Genomic DNA, 17228 nt, shown 5'->3' on the forward strand with positions numbered 1-17228 from the left:
CCTATCTTTCATATTCTGTTTCTCTGGGCTCTGTATTATCTGTTTCATATGCTCTTCACATTTCAAAATAGTCTCAGTTAAAATTTCCCTAAGCAACACTTCTGCCTTGAAATTAAAGAACAATTTGTATAACGCATCTCTATTGAATTTCTAATAAAAATGTGAATAAAAACTGCCTATGGGCTGGGTGCGGTGGCTCATGCCTGTAATCCCAGCACTTTGGGAGGCAGAGGTGGGCGGATCACCTGAGGTCGGAGTTCGAGGCCAGCCTGACCAACTTGGAGAAACCCTGTCTCTACTAAAAATACAAAATTAGCCCGGCGTGATGGTTCATGCTTGTAATCCCAGCTACTCGGGAGGCTGAGGCAGGAGAATCACTTGAACCTGGGAGGCGGAGGTTGCAGTGAGCCGAGATGGCACCATTGCACTCCAGCCTGGGCAACAAGGGCAAAACTCCATGTCAAAAAACAAAGAAACCAACAAAACACAAAAAAACCTGCCTATGAATGTGGGCTAATTGCCCATCCACAAATAGACCTGTGAGTGGTGTAGGAGGCCTGTGGTTCTCCGACCTGGCTGCACATTAGACTCACCTGAATAGCATGTAAGAAATACCTATGCCCAGGCCCCCCTTCAGATCAACTAAATCAGGATGTCTGGTATAGGGGCCTAGGCAAGAATATTTTCAAACCTCCCCAGATGATTTTAAAATGCAGCCAGAATTGAGAACTACTAGAAGAGTATATAAATAGTGGCAATATCTAATCAACTAAAATAGTAAACTGTAATGAATATAATTTACCTCAATTCAGCAGGCAGTGCCCAAATTTATGTCTAAAGTTCAAAGAGGGCCAGGCACGGTGGCTCACACCTACAATCCCAGCACTTTGGGAGGCCAAGGCGGGCAGATCACCTGAGGTCGGGAGTTCGAGACCAGCCTGACCAACATGGAGAAACCCCATCTCTACTAAAAATACAAATAATTAGCTGGGTGTGGTGGCAAATGCCTGTAATCTCAGCTCTCGGGAGGCTGAGGCAGGAGAATAGCTTGAACCCAGGAGGCAAAGGTTGCGGTGAGCCGAGATTGCACCATTGCACTCCAGCCTGAGCAACAAGAGCAAAACTCCATCTCCAAAAAATAAATAAATAAATAAATAAATAAAATAAAGTTCAAAGAGACACCAGCTGCTCTAAATACAAGGCTTGACATTTTAACACATGATGCTAGCCTGAGCCAGGGATCAGCAAACTTTTGTCTGTAAAGGGCCAGACAGTAAATTTTAAAAATTTGTCAGACACATATAGTCTCTATGTTATATTCTTTTTTTTTTTTTCTGTCCCACAGCCTTTTAAAAATGTAAAAATCCCTGTACACAAACAGGCCACTGGCTGCACTTGCCCAGAGTGCCACCGTTTGTCTTCACCTACCCTGGGCAAACATATTGTGATGCTGTAAACATTTTTCTCTGTTTTCTCATAAACACTTCAGGAGATCCAAACTAAAATGAACTATCCATACATTTCTATTATGTCTAAGGAAGAATAAATTGAAATTAGTTTAAGGGATTAGAGTAAGAAACAAGTAGTGGCTGGCACAGTGGCTCACCCCGTCATCCCAGTGCTTTGGGAGACTGAGGCAGGAGGATTGCTTGAGGCCAGAGTTCGAGACTAGCCTGAGCAATATAGCAAGATCCTGTTTCTACAAAAAGCAATTTAAAAAAATTAGCCGGGCATGTTGGCATGCACCTGTAGTCCTAGCTACTTGGGAGACTGAGGTGGGAGGGTTCCTTGAGCCCAGGGGTTTGAGGTTATAGTGAACTATTAAGGTAACTGCAAAGACCGCAATTACTTTTGCACCAACCTATTAGTGCCACTGCACTCCAGCCTGAGTGACAGTGTCTAAAAAAAAAAAAAAAAAAAAACAAGCCCCAAAGTATTAAATATTTCTAATTTTATTAGTGGCCTTATAAAACTGTATGTTAGTCATTACCCAATACATTATAAAGCTCAGTTTTCATTATTTAGTTAATTTATTTACATCTTTTTGAAACAGGGTCTCAACTCTGTCACCCAGGGTGGAGTGCAGTGGCATGATCACAGCTCACTGCAGGCTCAACCTCCTGGGCTCAAGTAATCCTTCTACCTCAGCTTCCAAAGTTGCTGGGACTACAGTCTAAAGCCACCAGGCCTGGCTAATTAAAAAAAAAAATTTTATTAGTCTCAATATATTGCTGAGTCTGGTCTCCAACTCTTGGCCTCAGGCAGTCCTCCCACTTCAGCCTTCCAAAGTGTTAGGATTACAGGCATGAGCCATTGCACTCAGCCAAAACTCAGCTTTTTTTTTTTTTTTTTTTTTCTGGAATAACATAAAATCTGGCTCTGCCAGGTGTGGTGGCACTAGCTCATAGTCCCAGCTACTCAGGAGGCTGAGGTGAGAGGATGGCTTGAGCCTAGGAGTTCAAGTTCAGCTTGGGCAACACAGTGAGATCCCATCTCTTAAAAAGAAATCCAGCTCCAAAAATGAGAAAGGGAAGAGGATGATAATAATGACAATACTTACTAGACAGTGAGTTTCTTGTCAAAAATAACTCTAGCCTCTAAAGAAATAAATCATAGCCTTCAGTGAAGCTATTAACAACTATTTGTGTAAATGAAAACAGTAAGGGTCAGAATAGGGGGCCTGAGTGGCTTTTGGGCTAGTGCAAAAGTACTGGATTGACTCTGGCTGACCAGCAGTTGTAAATAACGGGCACTTCAGCCACAAGACACTGCTATTGAGTGAAGAGGGTCAAATTCTGTCCAGCACAGGGATAGGTTTAAATGACCAAACAGGAAATTATTTATATATATTATTTCCTTTCACACAAAGCCACCACCAGATGTGGCACTACCCAAAGCCCCAAGAACAGAGAGATGAAAGACAAAGCTTGGAATTTGCAGTAAGTTCCTGGGCTGTTAGAAGGAGACTTTTTTCTTAGAATCAGGGGAGAGGCAGCTAAGTTTGCGCTTTGACTAGGAACATTCATCCTGGTTCCAGCAATTTTGAGAAGATTAAATCTAAGTAAGCCTCCCCTCAACCCTGCAGTTATCAACAAAAAATTTATAGGGAAAAAAAGAATGAAAAACAGTATTCTGGGAATGTTTACCTTTTATGCCCATTTTACCATTGTTCTTACTAGTCTCTTATGGTTCCTCTCACTGCCAAATCATTACCCAGGAATTACCCCAAGCACGGTGCTACCCATCTAGTTTTCCCATTTGTTTCTCAGCAGTCGCTGTCTACATTTTACTGAAGTCAATGTCAATTACAACAAGCAGCTTTCTGAGGACACGTAATCAACATCCTCTACATTTGGGAGGATGCTGAAGTGTGGACACATTGACCTAAATAACTGTAATTAGGGCAGGTCACTAAATGGCAAACTTTTGAGATAACATCACCTTTTATTCCTTGTTACCCACCAAACTGGTCTTGAGAGTCATTTCCAGATAAACATTACTCTGTAAATCAGTGACCAAATGCCTGACATTTAAAAACATAAAATTCTGCAGTGTTCATGGATGGACATATTTTGAGGCATGGATGGAGACTTCTCCATTTCCACAACTCCGATTAGATTAAAAGAAATCCTCTGAAACGAATCTAGAGGACTTCTGTTCACCCATGCCCTCTTTCTGGGTCATTCACTCAAAATATTAACTACAAGAGCCCCACCCTCATTGTACATGTGAACACACTCCTACTGATTCAGTTGATCTTCACTGAATTAACCTTGTTTTCTAGTTGATAAGTTAGGCAAAGGCTAGTTTTCAATTGAAGATGGCACTCTCATTTTCTTTCCTAAACTGCTAGTCTTTTGCCTCACACTTGTTGGACAGCTGATGCACAATACCATGAAATGAGCGCCCTTTGAAACACAAAGAGCCAGGTGCCATGGCTTGCGCCTGTAATCCAGCACTTTGGGAGGCCGAGGCGGGAGGATTGCTTGAGCCCAGGGAGCTATGATCTTGCCATTGCACTCCAGTGTGAGGAACAGAGTGAGCCCTGTCTCTAAACAACAACAACAACAACAACAACACACACACACACATCACACATACACAAAGAAATGCTTTGTAACTGGACAAGTTCTTTGGGATTACTGAGCGGTTTAGGCAGTGCACTGAAAAGAAAAAAAAAGAGGACTATTGGCTTTTGGTCCTTTTCTCCAACTTTAGGACCCAACTGTCTATTTATACAAACAGTCTAGACTTGTTATCTTGCCACATCATGTCTCAGAAATGTAAGTGGAGGGAAACCAGTTTGGCAAGATAGTAAGGGAACAAGATAATGGGTTTAAATGACGAAATAGGAAATCCGTTCCTGGGTGGTGTTTGGTGGTTTAATGCTGCAAGTGGTGGGTGTGGGGAATATGGGATGGTGGCAAGGAACAATTTGCACATTCAGTTCATGAGTGAGAACAGAATGAGTAGGACTGTCATTGTGGATCAATTTCCCTTCACATCGCTTGCCTACTAAATAGTAGATATACTAATTTTCATTAGAAAAGTTATTTTAAAGACGTGCTGAAAAAATAATAAAATGTAGTACAAAGTCACATTTACAGATTAGGTTACTACCTTTATTCCCTGTATAAGTCTTAATATTTGGTTTTAGTTAACTGTTTCCATGATACAATTTCTATTTCAAAGTCATTGGAGGTTTAACTATGTAATTGTGCTGTGCTTTTGTTTTTGTTCAAAATCCTTCATTAGATCCTGAAGCGTTAAGTGGAGCTTAAATAAGAAGTATTGCTTCCTGTTTCTTCTATGGTGTGGTCAGTCAGTAACTAATGGAGAGTGGAAAAAAGTGGTGTTATTATGCAATAGAAATTGTCTAACAAGAGATTGGTATCAAAGACAGAGGCAGGTTCTAACAAAAAAGTTTCATAAAACTGTTGCCTTTTTGAACAAGTAAAATGAATACTACCTGTGAGATAGTATTTTTTATTTTTTGAGACGGAGTCTTGCTCTGTTGCCTAGGCTGGAGTGCAGTGGCATGATCTTGGCTCACCACAACCTCTCCTTCCCGGGTTCAAGCAATTCTCCTGCCTCAGCCTTCCGAGTAGCTGGGACTACAGGCGCATGCTACCATGCCTGGCTAATTTTTGTATTTTTAGTAGAGATGGGGTTTCACTATGTTGGCCAGGCTGTTCTGGAACTCCTGACCTCGCGATCCACCCACCTCAGCATCCCAAAGTTCTGGGATTACAGGCGTGAGCCACCGCGCCCGGCCAGTATTGATTTTTAAAAAGGATAGGTTGGGGCCAAGTGCGGTGGCTTACGCCCGTAATCACAACAATTTGGGAGGCCAAGGTGGGCGAATTACCTGAGATCAGGAGTTTGAGACGCCTGGCCAACATGGCAAAACCCCGTCTCTACTAAAAACACAAAAATTAGCTGGGCGTGGTGGCAGGTGCCTGTAATCCCAGCTACTCAGTAGGCTGAGGCAGGAGAATTGCTTGAACCCAGAAGGTGGAGGTTGCAGTAAGCTGAGATCGTGCCACTGCACTCCAGCCTGGGTGACAGAGCGAGACTCTGTCTCAAAAAAAAAAAAAAAAAAATAGGCTTGGAAAACAAACAAAAATTTTTAAACATTTTCTTTGGTCTGCTAAATTGGTAAAAATATAAATTTATTCTGAAGCCCTCATGCTTATATTAGCTTGAAGAGCTATTGAAGATGAAAAGTTTGGAGTCCTAGATTCATAAATAGATGTGATTATTCAATTACTTAAAAATATTATTATTGCTAGAACTCATTGTTACATAAAAATATTTCCTGCTCCAAGTATTCATAATCTGTGTGAAATGAGGTTAAATGAATCTCTATACCAGCTGTTAGTCTCTTTCTGAAATAAGAATCAAGCTAATGAGAAAATGCAGTCCATGGTCTTTTGTATTTTTCTTTCTTTTCATATATACCCCATTAAGACAGAATTGGAATATTCTGATGGTGTCACTTGTGATGCCTGATGTAGAAACTTGGACTAAAGTAGCAATATCACTTGTGTCTTTTTTTTTTTTTTTTTGAGATGGAGTCTTGCTCTGTTGCCAGGCTAGAGTACAGCGGCACGATCTCAGCTCACTGCAACCTCCAACTCCCGAATTCGAGCGATTCTCCTGCCTCAGCCTCCTGAGTAGCTGGGACTACAGGCGAGCGCCACCACACCCAGCTAATTTTTGTATTTTTAGTAGAGACGGGGTTTCACCATGTTGGCCAAGATGGTCTCCATCTCTTGACCTTGTGATCCGCCTGCCTCGGCCTCCCAAAGTGTTAGGATTACAGGCATGAGCTACCGCGCTCGGCCAGGATTGTAAATCCTTAAAGTGTAGGGGCTTAACCTCAACTCATCTTTACAAACAGCTTTGATACGAAGCCTGGCACATAGAGAACTCAACAAATGCTATCTGGATAAAAGAAATGATCAGCAAGGCCAGAAGTCCTGTTGCCCAATACCTGCATTTTTTTGCAGGCTGGTCTTCACTCCAAGGCCTTTTTACCCATCTGCTTGCTTCCAGAAAGTCCTGCTTCCCCTTGCAGGCAGGTTTGTCCACAGGCTTGGCTCTCACACTACGCTGCACTTCAATTTACAATAAGCACTTGAAGAATGAGTGCTGCAGGCACAACAGCAACGGAGCATCACCTCTTTACAAGTGACGGATGAGGCATAAGATGTACTATCCTGCTCAGGCTCAGAATGGAACCCCATGTCCACAATGGACTCCCAATTCTAAGAAGGAAACAGAAATGGAAACCATACATGGAAGGGTGCAAAATAGTTAAAGAATTGGCTTATGTTGGGTTAAATATTCTGTAAATTTTGGCCTCAGGAAAAATTATAGGAACTATTTGAAATATAAAAGAGTAATGTATGAACTGAGATGCAGTAACTTGATTAAGCTGTGAATTTACACATTTATAACCTGAAACCACCATTACAACATATTTGTTTGAAAAAAAAAATAAAAACTTGCTGACTTAGTTAACCCCTTATCTTTTTTTGCTGAGACTTAAAGTATGGTGCACGCATCCACCAAACCACCCTATGAAATGCAAATTAACTCAACCTCTGTATTTCAGCATTTCCTGAATCACCTAATATCACTGAGAATAGCTAAAATATTACTTTTGATACGTTTCCTTATTTGAAATTCCTAAAAAAGGTTGTGAGAATGGGAAGTAAGGTGGTGACCTTACTTCAAAATCAGTAATTTTGAACTTACTGTTTATAGAGTGTAGTTTTCTGATTTTTCCCCCTCCTTCCAGGAGAATCAGGACACACATATATGTATATATGTGTGTGTCTATTAGTATGTGTGTTACTATTTCTTTTGCCAACCAGATAATATATAATCTTTAAGAAATATAGCTAATCAAGCCAAAAAGTGGAAAAGGTGTAAAAGACTCAAATGTCCATTAGCTGATGAATGGATAAATGGAAAGTGCCATATCCAAACAATGGAATATTATCCAGCCATAAAAAGGAATGAAGTCCTGATAAATGTTTCAGCATATATAAATGCCTCAAAAACATTTTGCTAAGTAAAAGGAGCCGACACAAAAGGCCACATATTGTATGATTCCATTTATGTGAAATGTCCAGAACAGGCGAATCCATAGAGACAGAAGGTAGATTGGTGGCTGCCAGGAGCTAGATGGAGGGAGAATAGGGAGTGACTGCTAATGAGCACAGCACTGCTTTTGCGGATGGTGATAATATTCTGAAATTAGATAGTGGTGATGGTTGTACAACTTTGTGAATATACTAAAATTATTGAAATGTGCACTTTAAAAAGGTAAATTTTATAGCATGTGAGTTATGTTTCAAGTTTTTGAAAATTAAAAAATATGACTAATCACAAAAACAACTAAAGTTCTGGTGAATTTTAAGTAGGTCACTGAATTTTGGGTGAGTCTCAGTCTTGTCACCTCTAAAATGAAGAAGTAGGGTCAGATGCTCTCTTTCATTCTATCTTTAAATATCAGTGATTCTACTTGGAATATGATAGATTTTCATAGCTTGGGAATCTCTTACAGTGGGAGCTTTGCCTATTGTCTGAAATACAGAACTGCAAGTAGAGATGCCTACATTCCGTCTTGAGCAAGTACTGCCTGACTGCCATGAAGCATGCCACTTAAGATGTCGAAATCTTTCCTAGCAAGCAGACTCAGATAAAAGCAAAACAAAGAGAAGAAGATGTCAAAACCCAAATATTAGGTTTCTCTTTTTATTTTATTATTATTGTTTTAGAGATGGTGTCTTGCTTTGTTGCCTAGGCTGGGCTTGAGCTCTTGGGCTCAAGCAATCCTCTTGCCTCAGCCTCCTTAGTAGCTAGGACTACAGGTGTGTACCATGGTGTCTGACCTGTTTGTTTTTTATAAGGGGGTAAACACTTCTTTTTATTGGATAAGCTTTATCCAAATAAGTTGGATTTCCTTTATCAAGTTAGAAGGCCAACTCCTTGATAAAACCAAAGATGCCATTAGGATAAAAAGCAGAAGCACTGCAAGCCAACAGAATTCAGTTGGCCAGCTCCTAACATCATGCAATAGGTTTTATCTAAAACAAAAGTTTCCTCTCACTCAAAATGAGGGCAGTTTAAGTAGTCATTTCTACTCCATTTTTCCTGAGTTTCACATTATTTCTGTCATCTTTTTGTAATTTTTCTGTTTTAGCCTATTCAAACTACTCAACTGCAACAATTGCTGTCAAACACTAAATCCCATGAGGTTTGTACCTATTCTAAATAAGCAATTGGTTCAAGTTATCAAATAAAAATGTCAGACAACCCAAGCTGCAGAACCAGGCTGATAGCCAACTCAATGGGACAAAGGACAGCTGCAGAGATGTGACACAAAAAAGTTTCAGGCTGTTTCAACAAAGGATTAAAAGGAAATAAAACCACAATTGAGATATAGAAGAACATCTAGTGTTTCAACCAATTGCCAGTAGGCATCTAACTCAAATCAGTGAATAAAAGAACGAATCCCCAAAGCCAAATAAAAGCATCACAATAAATCATATGAGTAGAAAAGGATATAAATTGGGCCTTGTGCAAAGAAAATCCTTGTAGTTTTAATTGACTCTTCCCTAGCCACTCCCCAACCTCCTCTACCTTCAATTTTTGCCATTTTTTGTAAACGACAACTCCATTCTTCATCAATCTGTTAGGAAATCTTGTTGACTCTACCTTTAAATATACAGAGAATTAGAATACTTCTCACCACCTCTACCACTAACAAGACATAATTTTCTCTTGCTTGAATTATTGCAATGGCCTCCTAAATGGACCCCCAATTTCCAAGCTTGCCCCAAATACAATCTCTTCTCAAAAGCAAGTACAGTGATTCTTTCAAATGAGAAGGCCAATGATGTCACCTCTTTGTACAAAACTCTCTAAAGATTTTTAATTTCACTCAGAGTAAAAGCCAAAGCCTTTACAATGGCCTGCAAGGCCTGAGAAGATCTGGTTTCCCATTTCCTCTCTGGCTTCAGGTCCCATTACTCACTGTATTCCAGACACACAGGACTATGTACACTTCTTCAAATTTGTGCCCCAGGGCCTTTGCTCTTGCTGTTTCCTAGTTATCTGCAGGGCTCACTCACCCAGTTAAGAAGCCTGTTAAAATGTTAACCTCTTTGAAGCCTTCCCTGATTCTCACCCTCACTCCTCAGCAACTGCTTCATTTTTCTCAATAGCGCTTACCACCCTCTAACCTTCCAACTTACAGTTAGCTCATTTACTTTCTTTATAATCTGTCTGCCCCCAGTAAAATATAAACTCCGCGAGTCTTTTTACTTACTATTGTATCTCACCACCTAGGACAGCAGATGCTCACTAAACCTGTGTTGCGTGAACTCACCAGTGTCCCCCGGGTCAGTGCTCTGAAGAAATGTACGGCAGCGCTCCTTGTGCTCCTCAAGGGAACTTCTCTGCTTGTAACTCCTTCCACAAAACTCACATTTGTAGGGTTTCTCCACTAGAAGGAGAACATAAGGGGCACTCAGTGACCCTCAGGGGTTCCACACAGGTCAGGCACTGGGACTCTGTGACAACTGTTCACTAGAAATGAGACTGCTGAGTGAAGCCAGATTATTTGGATACTTTTGAATCTATATTTTAAATTTGGTAAGCTTAAATAAGGTTATGGTCTATAATCAATTATTATGTCAGAGTATTCTTCGAAAGGATCACCTCCTATCACAAATGGAAGAATCTGGATTTAGTGATTACCATTTAGCATAGTGTTTTGGCTTCAGGTCAAATTTTTGTTTCCTTTGGGAAAAAGAAAATAGGGCCCTTTTATTCTTCAAGGAGGTTAATGTGGTATAAGCAATGAAATAGGAAAGGATTCCTTATTTTGGACATCCATCTGGCAGTAAGTAAAGATTGCTGTAGTTTGTGGGAGTTAGCCATTCGGCTAGAAACTGATGGCCTTTTCAGAACATTGACATATTTGGGTAAATTTAGCTCATCCTTGCCACGTGGCTATAGCAAAGTCTAGGCTGAAACAACAAAAACTGAGCTAATTAACTACGGATTTTTTTGTTTTTTTGTTTTTGAGACAGGGTCTCACTCTATCACCCAGGCTGGGGTGCAGTGGCGCAATCACAGCTAGCTACAGCCCCAACTTCACAGGCTCAGGTGAAGTCTTGGCCTCCCAAAGTGAGAGGTTTACAGGTGTGAGCCATTGCACCCGGCCTGGATATTTTTGAATAATAGAAATAAAAATAGGCTGGGCACAGTGGCTCACACCTGTAATCCCAGCACTTTGGGAGGCCAAAGTGGGCGGATCACCTGAGGTCGGGAGTTCGAGACCAGCCTGCCTAACATGGCAAAACCCCATCTCTACTAGCCAGGCACAGTGGCTCACGCCTGTAATCTCAGCACTTTCGGAGGCCGAGGTGGGCGGATCACGAGGTGAGGAGTTCGAGACCAGCCTGGCCAATGTGATGAAATCCCATCTCTACTAAAAATACAAAAATTAGCCAGGCGTGATGGCGTGAGCCTGTAGTCCCAGCTACTCAGGAGGCTGAGGCAGAAGAATCGCTTGATCCTGGGAGGCGGAGGTTGCAGCGAGCTGAGATTGCACCACTGCACTCCAGCCTGGGCGACAGAGTGAGACTCCATCTCAAAGAAACAAAGAAACAAAATTAGCCGGGCGTCGTGGTAGGCATCTATAATCCCAGACTACTAGGGAGGCTGAGGCAGGAGAATCGCTTGAACCTGGGAGGTGGAGGTTGCAGTGAGCTGAGATGGCGCCACTGTACTCCAGCCTGGGTGACAGAGTGAGACACTGTCTCAAACAAACAAAATTAGCCAGGCGTTGTGGTAGGCATCTATAATTCCAGCTACTAGGGAGGCTGAGGCAGGAGAATTGCTTGAACCTGGGAGGTGGAGGTTGCAGTGAGCCAAGATCACGCCACTGCACTCCAGCCTGGGCAATAGAGCAAGACTCCATCTCAAAAAAAGAAAGAAAGAAAGAAAGAAAAATGAATTGTAAAAATGACTTCGTCAAAATGTCTAAGATGAAGGAAAAGTTTCACCCATACAATTCATGCAACCTTTATTCTGCCAACTCCCCAAATGTTTTATTGCTTGAAATATGTAAGTAATAACTTCAACTATCTGTGCAAGACTGGTCTTTCTGATTGTTGATAGAATATACTCAATGCATTTGTCAGTTTTAGGGGCTAAAATTTTTCTTTTCTTTTTTTTTTTTTTTTTTTGAGATGGAGTCTCGCTCTGTCGCCCAGGCTGATGTGCAGTGGCGCAATCTCGGCCCACTGCAAGCTCCGCCTCCCGGGTTCACGCCATTCTCCTGCCTCAGCCCCTCCGAGTAGCTGGGACTACAGGCGCCCGCCACCACGCCCGGCTAATTTTTTGTATTTTTAGTAGAGACGGGGTTTCATCGTGGTCTCGATCTCCTGACCTCATGATCCGCCCGCCTCGGCCTCCCAAAGTGCTGGGATTACAAGCGTGAGCCACCGCACCCGGCTAAAATTTTTATTTTCTAACTCCTCTTGCTCTGTTTAAAACAGAGGCTTTGGGATTTAAAGCACTAAAAGATCCTTATGGAATCCTAAATTAAAACAAATGCAGGTTTGCTAGGGCTAAAAATGTTACGTTTCTGCATAAATTGGGTTCTCTGGAATCTGTCTTTAAAAAGCCTACTATTGTTTCTTACTTGAAAAAGGCAACAGTAGAGAACTATTCTAATTTTTTCGAACCAAACTCATCCTTAATTCATTACTTTGAAAAATGAGCTGTAAAAGAGAGAAACCCTTCAATTGCCAATTATGATCTCTCATGGTGGGTTTTGTTGGGGCTGACTTGTTTAATCCTAGTGGCTGAATTATAACAAGTTTTGAGTTTGGGGCTAGGTTTTAATCAAAGCAGTAGATGTGAACTGACATAAAAACAAGCCTTTTTTTCCAATTAAAATTTTGCCAGATAACATCAAGAACATGAGGTCCCAAATTTGAAAATAAACTCAGTCTTATTTTTCTAGGACGGAAATTCTAAATCTTGAAAAAAAAAGTATTATCTTGGTCAAAATAAGGAGTAAAAACATCAAGACAGCACAAACCTTTTTACAAATCCTTACTGTTGTTCAATCTTTTAGAGATTTAAAATAAGTAGGCTGGCTGGGCATGGTGGCTCATGCCTGTAATCCCAGCACTTTGGGAGGTCAAAGTGGGAGGAATGCCCGAGCTCAGAAGTTTGAGACCAGCCTGAGCAACATAGTGAGACCTCATGTTTATTTAAAAAAAAAAAAAAAAAGTGGGCCGATCAAGAGGAAAGTTGGATTTAATAAATTTATCCTGAATGGCCAAAAAGTAGCCCCCAAACAATGATTTATATCCAGATTACAGTTTTTCATAATTTACAAACTGTACATCATTTGCTTGTCTCGTCTTTTGAATGGAAAGAGTGTGTGTGTTAGGAAAATAATCTTCTAATAAAGTTTACCAGAAGAAAATACTAATGGCTATAATTTTCTCACAAAAATTAAAAAGACATTTTTTATAGGGTGGGCTCTTCCTATCTGACTGTGTTGTTCTCCAGGGGTGCGAGGATGGTGAGGAGATGATAATCTCCACTGAGGCAGACGGAGAGCAATTAGTGCCTTAATGGTCGTGTAATTAGCCCTAGAGGTCTCTGCTGTTGTAACCCTTCAGAACAAGAATGACAGATTGAAACCTTCCTACTTAACTCTTTCTAGTTTCCACACTGGGCTCTGAGGAATGCAGTTCCTAGACATGGAATGCTCATTTCTCTCACTTACCAGAATGTGTCCTAAGATGCCCCGTGAGCGCATCTCTTCTTTGGCATGCATAGTTGCAGAGGTGACACTTAAAAGGTTTTTCCCCTGTGTGCAGTTTAATGTGGCGGAGGAGGTTACCTTTCTGAGTAAAAGATGCCCCACACTGATTACACTGGAATGGGCGTTCACCTTTAAAAAGGACAAAAAAGGAGATTTCTGGTCACAGGCAAGTGGAGAAACATATGCACAGATTAGATGCCTAGGGCAAAAGCTCATCTTTTAGACAGTTACTGTTCACATTGGGATCAGTTGGGAGCTGCATTTCAAGGCAAGCCTAAGACTTACTTATGAAATCTCCTCTGTAGAACAGAAAAAGCACCCACTAGCAAGGCTATTTTAGGTATCATACTGAATCAGAGCAAAGAAACAAGAGTAGCTCTAGAAGTGCTTTCTAGATCTAAGTTTTTATATTACTTGGTACTCCTTTTTTTTTTTTTTTTTTTTTTTTTTAGGCAGGGTCTTCTTACTCTGTTGCTCAGGCTGGAGTGCAATGGTCCCATCATGGCTCACTGAAACTTTGACCTCCTGGGTTCAAGTGAGCCTGTCACCTCAGCCTTTAGAAAAGCTGGGACTACAAGTGTTTGCCATCATGCCTGGCTAAGTTTTTAGTATTCCTTTTGAATATAATCTCCTTTAAAAAAAGAGCCAGAAACTAAAGTCCTTACAAGGTGTTGAGGGCTAGAAATTCTCCTTTTTAAAGTCTTCATATGAGATGTGGGATGGAATCAACTGGCTCAAGTGCGATGGTTGTGTTTGTATGCATTTTTATAGACTACCTGTTTATTGTCTGAAGATACATTATTTTAAACTGGAAATAAAAACTATGTCCTTTCATTTGCCAAATTTGAACCCAATACAATAAGATTTGCTCTTATTAAAAATGTTATGCAAAAATATACAAAAGATGGCTAAGAAGCAAATCACACAATTCAACTCCTACTTAGAAACTGAAGAAAAAGTATTTGGCTGACCTAGAACACTGTGCTCTCTACAGTCTTTTTTTATTCATAGCATTTGCAATATGTTTGCCAAATGCATGGTGAGGCAGGAATAAAAAGCACTGAGTAAATGGCAATGTAGAGAGAGAGATACATCAGCATTATAGCAAAACTCAATGAAAGTAACCAAAAGTTCCAAATTCCACCACTTCATTTCTCATGTGGCTGCATTAGGATAGTTTTCAGAAGAATGAAAAAAGCAGACTATTTACCAGTATGGCTTCGCTTATGAACCATTAAGACATTGAAGCTGATGCAGGATAATCCACACACATCGCAGTTCATCTTTCCACTGGTTGGCCTGCTACTATCGAATGAGACAACATGTCTCTCCAACTTAATGTTTTCATATTCATTATATTCTCTTGAATAGCTGTAAGGGATTTCAGGCTCTTCTGCATTTCCCATGGGCTCTGGCTTTAAAACATTCTCATCTCTTTCACCGTATTCATCTTTCACTTTCATTGAATCATCTGCAGGGAAGAAAATGCAAGAAATGAACAATGACTGTACTTGAAGCTATCAAAGCAGCTCAAACAGCAGAGACCCACAACTGACAATTAAATACCAAACGAAGCTAACAAAACACTGTACATCTACAAAACAAGAAAGCACCATTAGCATGACCGCACGTTATTTAAATTCGGAACCACAGTCAGAGGAAAACACATATACTTACACACATAAAAATAGACGATAGTGTTTTAGGCTATCCAGATAATTACAGATAATAGATTTTAGCTAAGTTTGCTCAAAGTAGCCATGAAACAAACATTGAGCAACTCTTCTCCAGTACTAGGGGAGAGGAAGGGTTCTCAGATCTAGTACTGTTTTGGTGGCTACAGTTAAAAAGGCAAGGTGATGTACTCTTAGGTTTCAAGGAGAAAATATTGTTTGAATCCTTCAAATGCATCCAATGTAAGCCATTAAGATTAAGAGTTGACTAGTTAATGTAGTTTTTCTAATTTTAAGCCATGCGTTGCCTCTTCCCCTTCCACGTATATGAATTGCTAAAACACATCTTATCTCTTTCTCTCTTGGAGCTGAGAAAGGTACAACACTGACTGTAGAGGAAGCTGTCAGTACTAATGAAAAAGTGTTGAGAAAGACAAAAGGAAAAGTAATTCTTTCATATAACCTAAGGAGTCACTTTCATTGACACAGGTAAGTGGGGCTCAATCTAAATAAGGGGAAGGATCCTTAGGTCCCAAGTTAGGGAGGACTAAACTCAAGGACTCAAGGATTGTGTAATAGGACTGGATAGGAGAGGAGGGACTGGCTCAAGTGAGTTGGCTGACCAAGTACTATCTTAAGAGCTGCAATGTAAATGAATGAAATTTAAAAGAAGAGCTGTAATACTCTTCATGAAGAGCATAAGAACATGTGAAGAACGTGGGAAAAATATGAAGAACATAAGAAACAAAGAAGGCAAATTTATGTACTTGCACTGACACTAGTAAAACCTAAGAATTTGCCTGATGTAAGAATAATAAACATTTGTAAGGGATTTTTCATATATAAAATATGCTATATAAATGCTTCCTTTTTCAACCATTGGTCCTTAGAAATCGAAGGTTGTACCTCCCCATGAGGAATCACAAATCAATGGAGTGTAGGGCTGGAAAGGAATTTAAAGGTCATCTAATCCAACCCTCTTGTTTCTCAGATGAGGAAATCTGGGAGCAGAGATGTTTTCAGTCTTTTGTCGAAGGTTACACATCCAGTTACTGGCAGAGGTGTGATTAGAATGCAAAACTTAAGCTTGAACTATCAATTACTTGGATTTGACCTCATGCACTAGACATATAAGGCCTAAGTGGGTTCTTACCAACTATATTACACACCCTCCCATCAATGGTGTAAATGTTAAAACCCAAAACACTCTGAAAAAAAGTATTTTAAAAAACTACATCCCTTCCAAAAAACATCAGTAAGTGTTGCTCCTCTTGCCACACAGGAGGAAGTACAACTGCAGCTGTGCCTGGCTTGCTACCTTCAACCCAAGTTTCAATTTTCACTTCTATCAAGGTTACCTTTCATCTATATTAACTGTGTTTGCTTAATAGAGCAAGACAGGGCCTAACCACCATCAGAGGAGCCAGGGCTGCCACACTGTTCCACTGCTTCCTACCACAGTTCATGGTTCACAACTTTTCACTCTTTGACTAGCAAAGATGTAGGGCTGTAGGATAAGTCCAACATGTTTCAAATTTGCCCACCCTATGCATCTGGGTTATATAAGAAATGATATCTGTTTCCTACTTGGAAAGAGGTTTACTTCTTTCTCTGGATAGGTCTTCCCTGCTTTCAAGTGGAATTTGTTTGCTTAAGTGTTTATTTTTTATTATTTTTTTTTTTTAAGAGAAGGATGCACCTGAGGCTTGTACCCGCCTCCCTTCCACCATCACTCCAGCTGTGGGTAATATCCCACCAAAGCTTGAGTGCTCTTCAGTTTGCATGTAGGCGTTTAAAAGAACCTCAACGGAAAATTTCAGCTACTTAAAACCAAAAACAGCAGATAGAAAAGGCCAGCAGTAAAGGATCCTTTCCATTTTGGCTAGAAAACGTGAACATGACCAGACTCAGGCCACTCCATGGTCACTGAACTTTAAAATGTAGTAAGATCAATGTGTTGAGTCTTTCTGAAAACAGAGGACATAAGAGAGCTGCTCCTTTCTCTCAGGATTTTGGCTTTAGTTGGCCTGACCTGGAATTCAATACGACACCATCTTGGCTCAAGAGCAGATCTTAGCTTTAGTCCTTTAGGAGTCAGCTATAGAGCAAGGAAGACAGTATTTGAGACCCAGAGACATAAGGACACAGGGACAGGGCATTAGAGAAGTCCTTTGGGCTTACGTAGT

The 17228-nt window shown here is 40.6% G+C and overlaps 1 protein-coding gene across 11 annotated transcripts in view; it reads right to left on the reverse strand.

Annotated features, from left to right (window-relative positions):
* Nucleotides 1-17228, reverse strand: part of IKZF3 (IKAROS family zinc finger 3) — a 108219-nt gene that overhangs the window by 20547 nt on the left and 70444 nt on the right. For 2 of the 11 annotated variants that reach the window (XM_055256122.2, XM_055256124.2), the window contains exons 4-6: nucleotides 14580-14840; nucleotides 13331-13498; nucleotides 9905-10021 (exon numbers count right to left, since the gene is read on the reverse strand). The exons of 2 other annotated variants lie outside the window; for them this stretch is intronic. In XM_055256122.2, the coding sequence (XP_055112097.1) occupies nucleotides 9905-10021; nucleotides 13331-13498; nucleotides 14580-14840 (546 nt within the window). The remainder of the gene's footprint in view (nucleotides 1-9904; nucleotides 10022-13330; nucleotides 13499-14579; nucleotides 14841-17228) is intronic. 7 more of the 11 variants (XM_055256127.2, XM_055256123.2, XM_055256130.2 and 4 more) reach the window with 5 other exon arrangements.

This window comes from Symphalangus syndactylus, chromosome 20, assembly GCF_028878055.3.
Source record: "Symphalangus syndactylus isolate Jambi chromosome 20, NHGRI_mSymSyn1-v2.1_pri, whole genome shotgun sequence".
Classification (NCBI taxonomy): Eukaryota; Metazoa; Chordata; class Mammalia; order Primates; family Hylobatidae; genus Symphalangus; species Symphalangus syndactylus.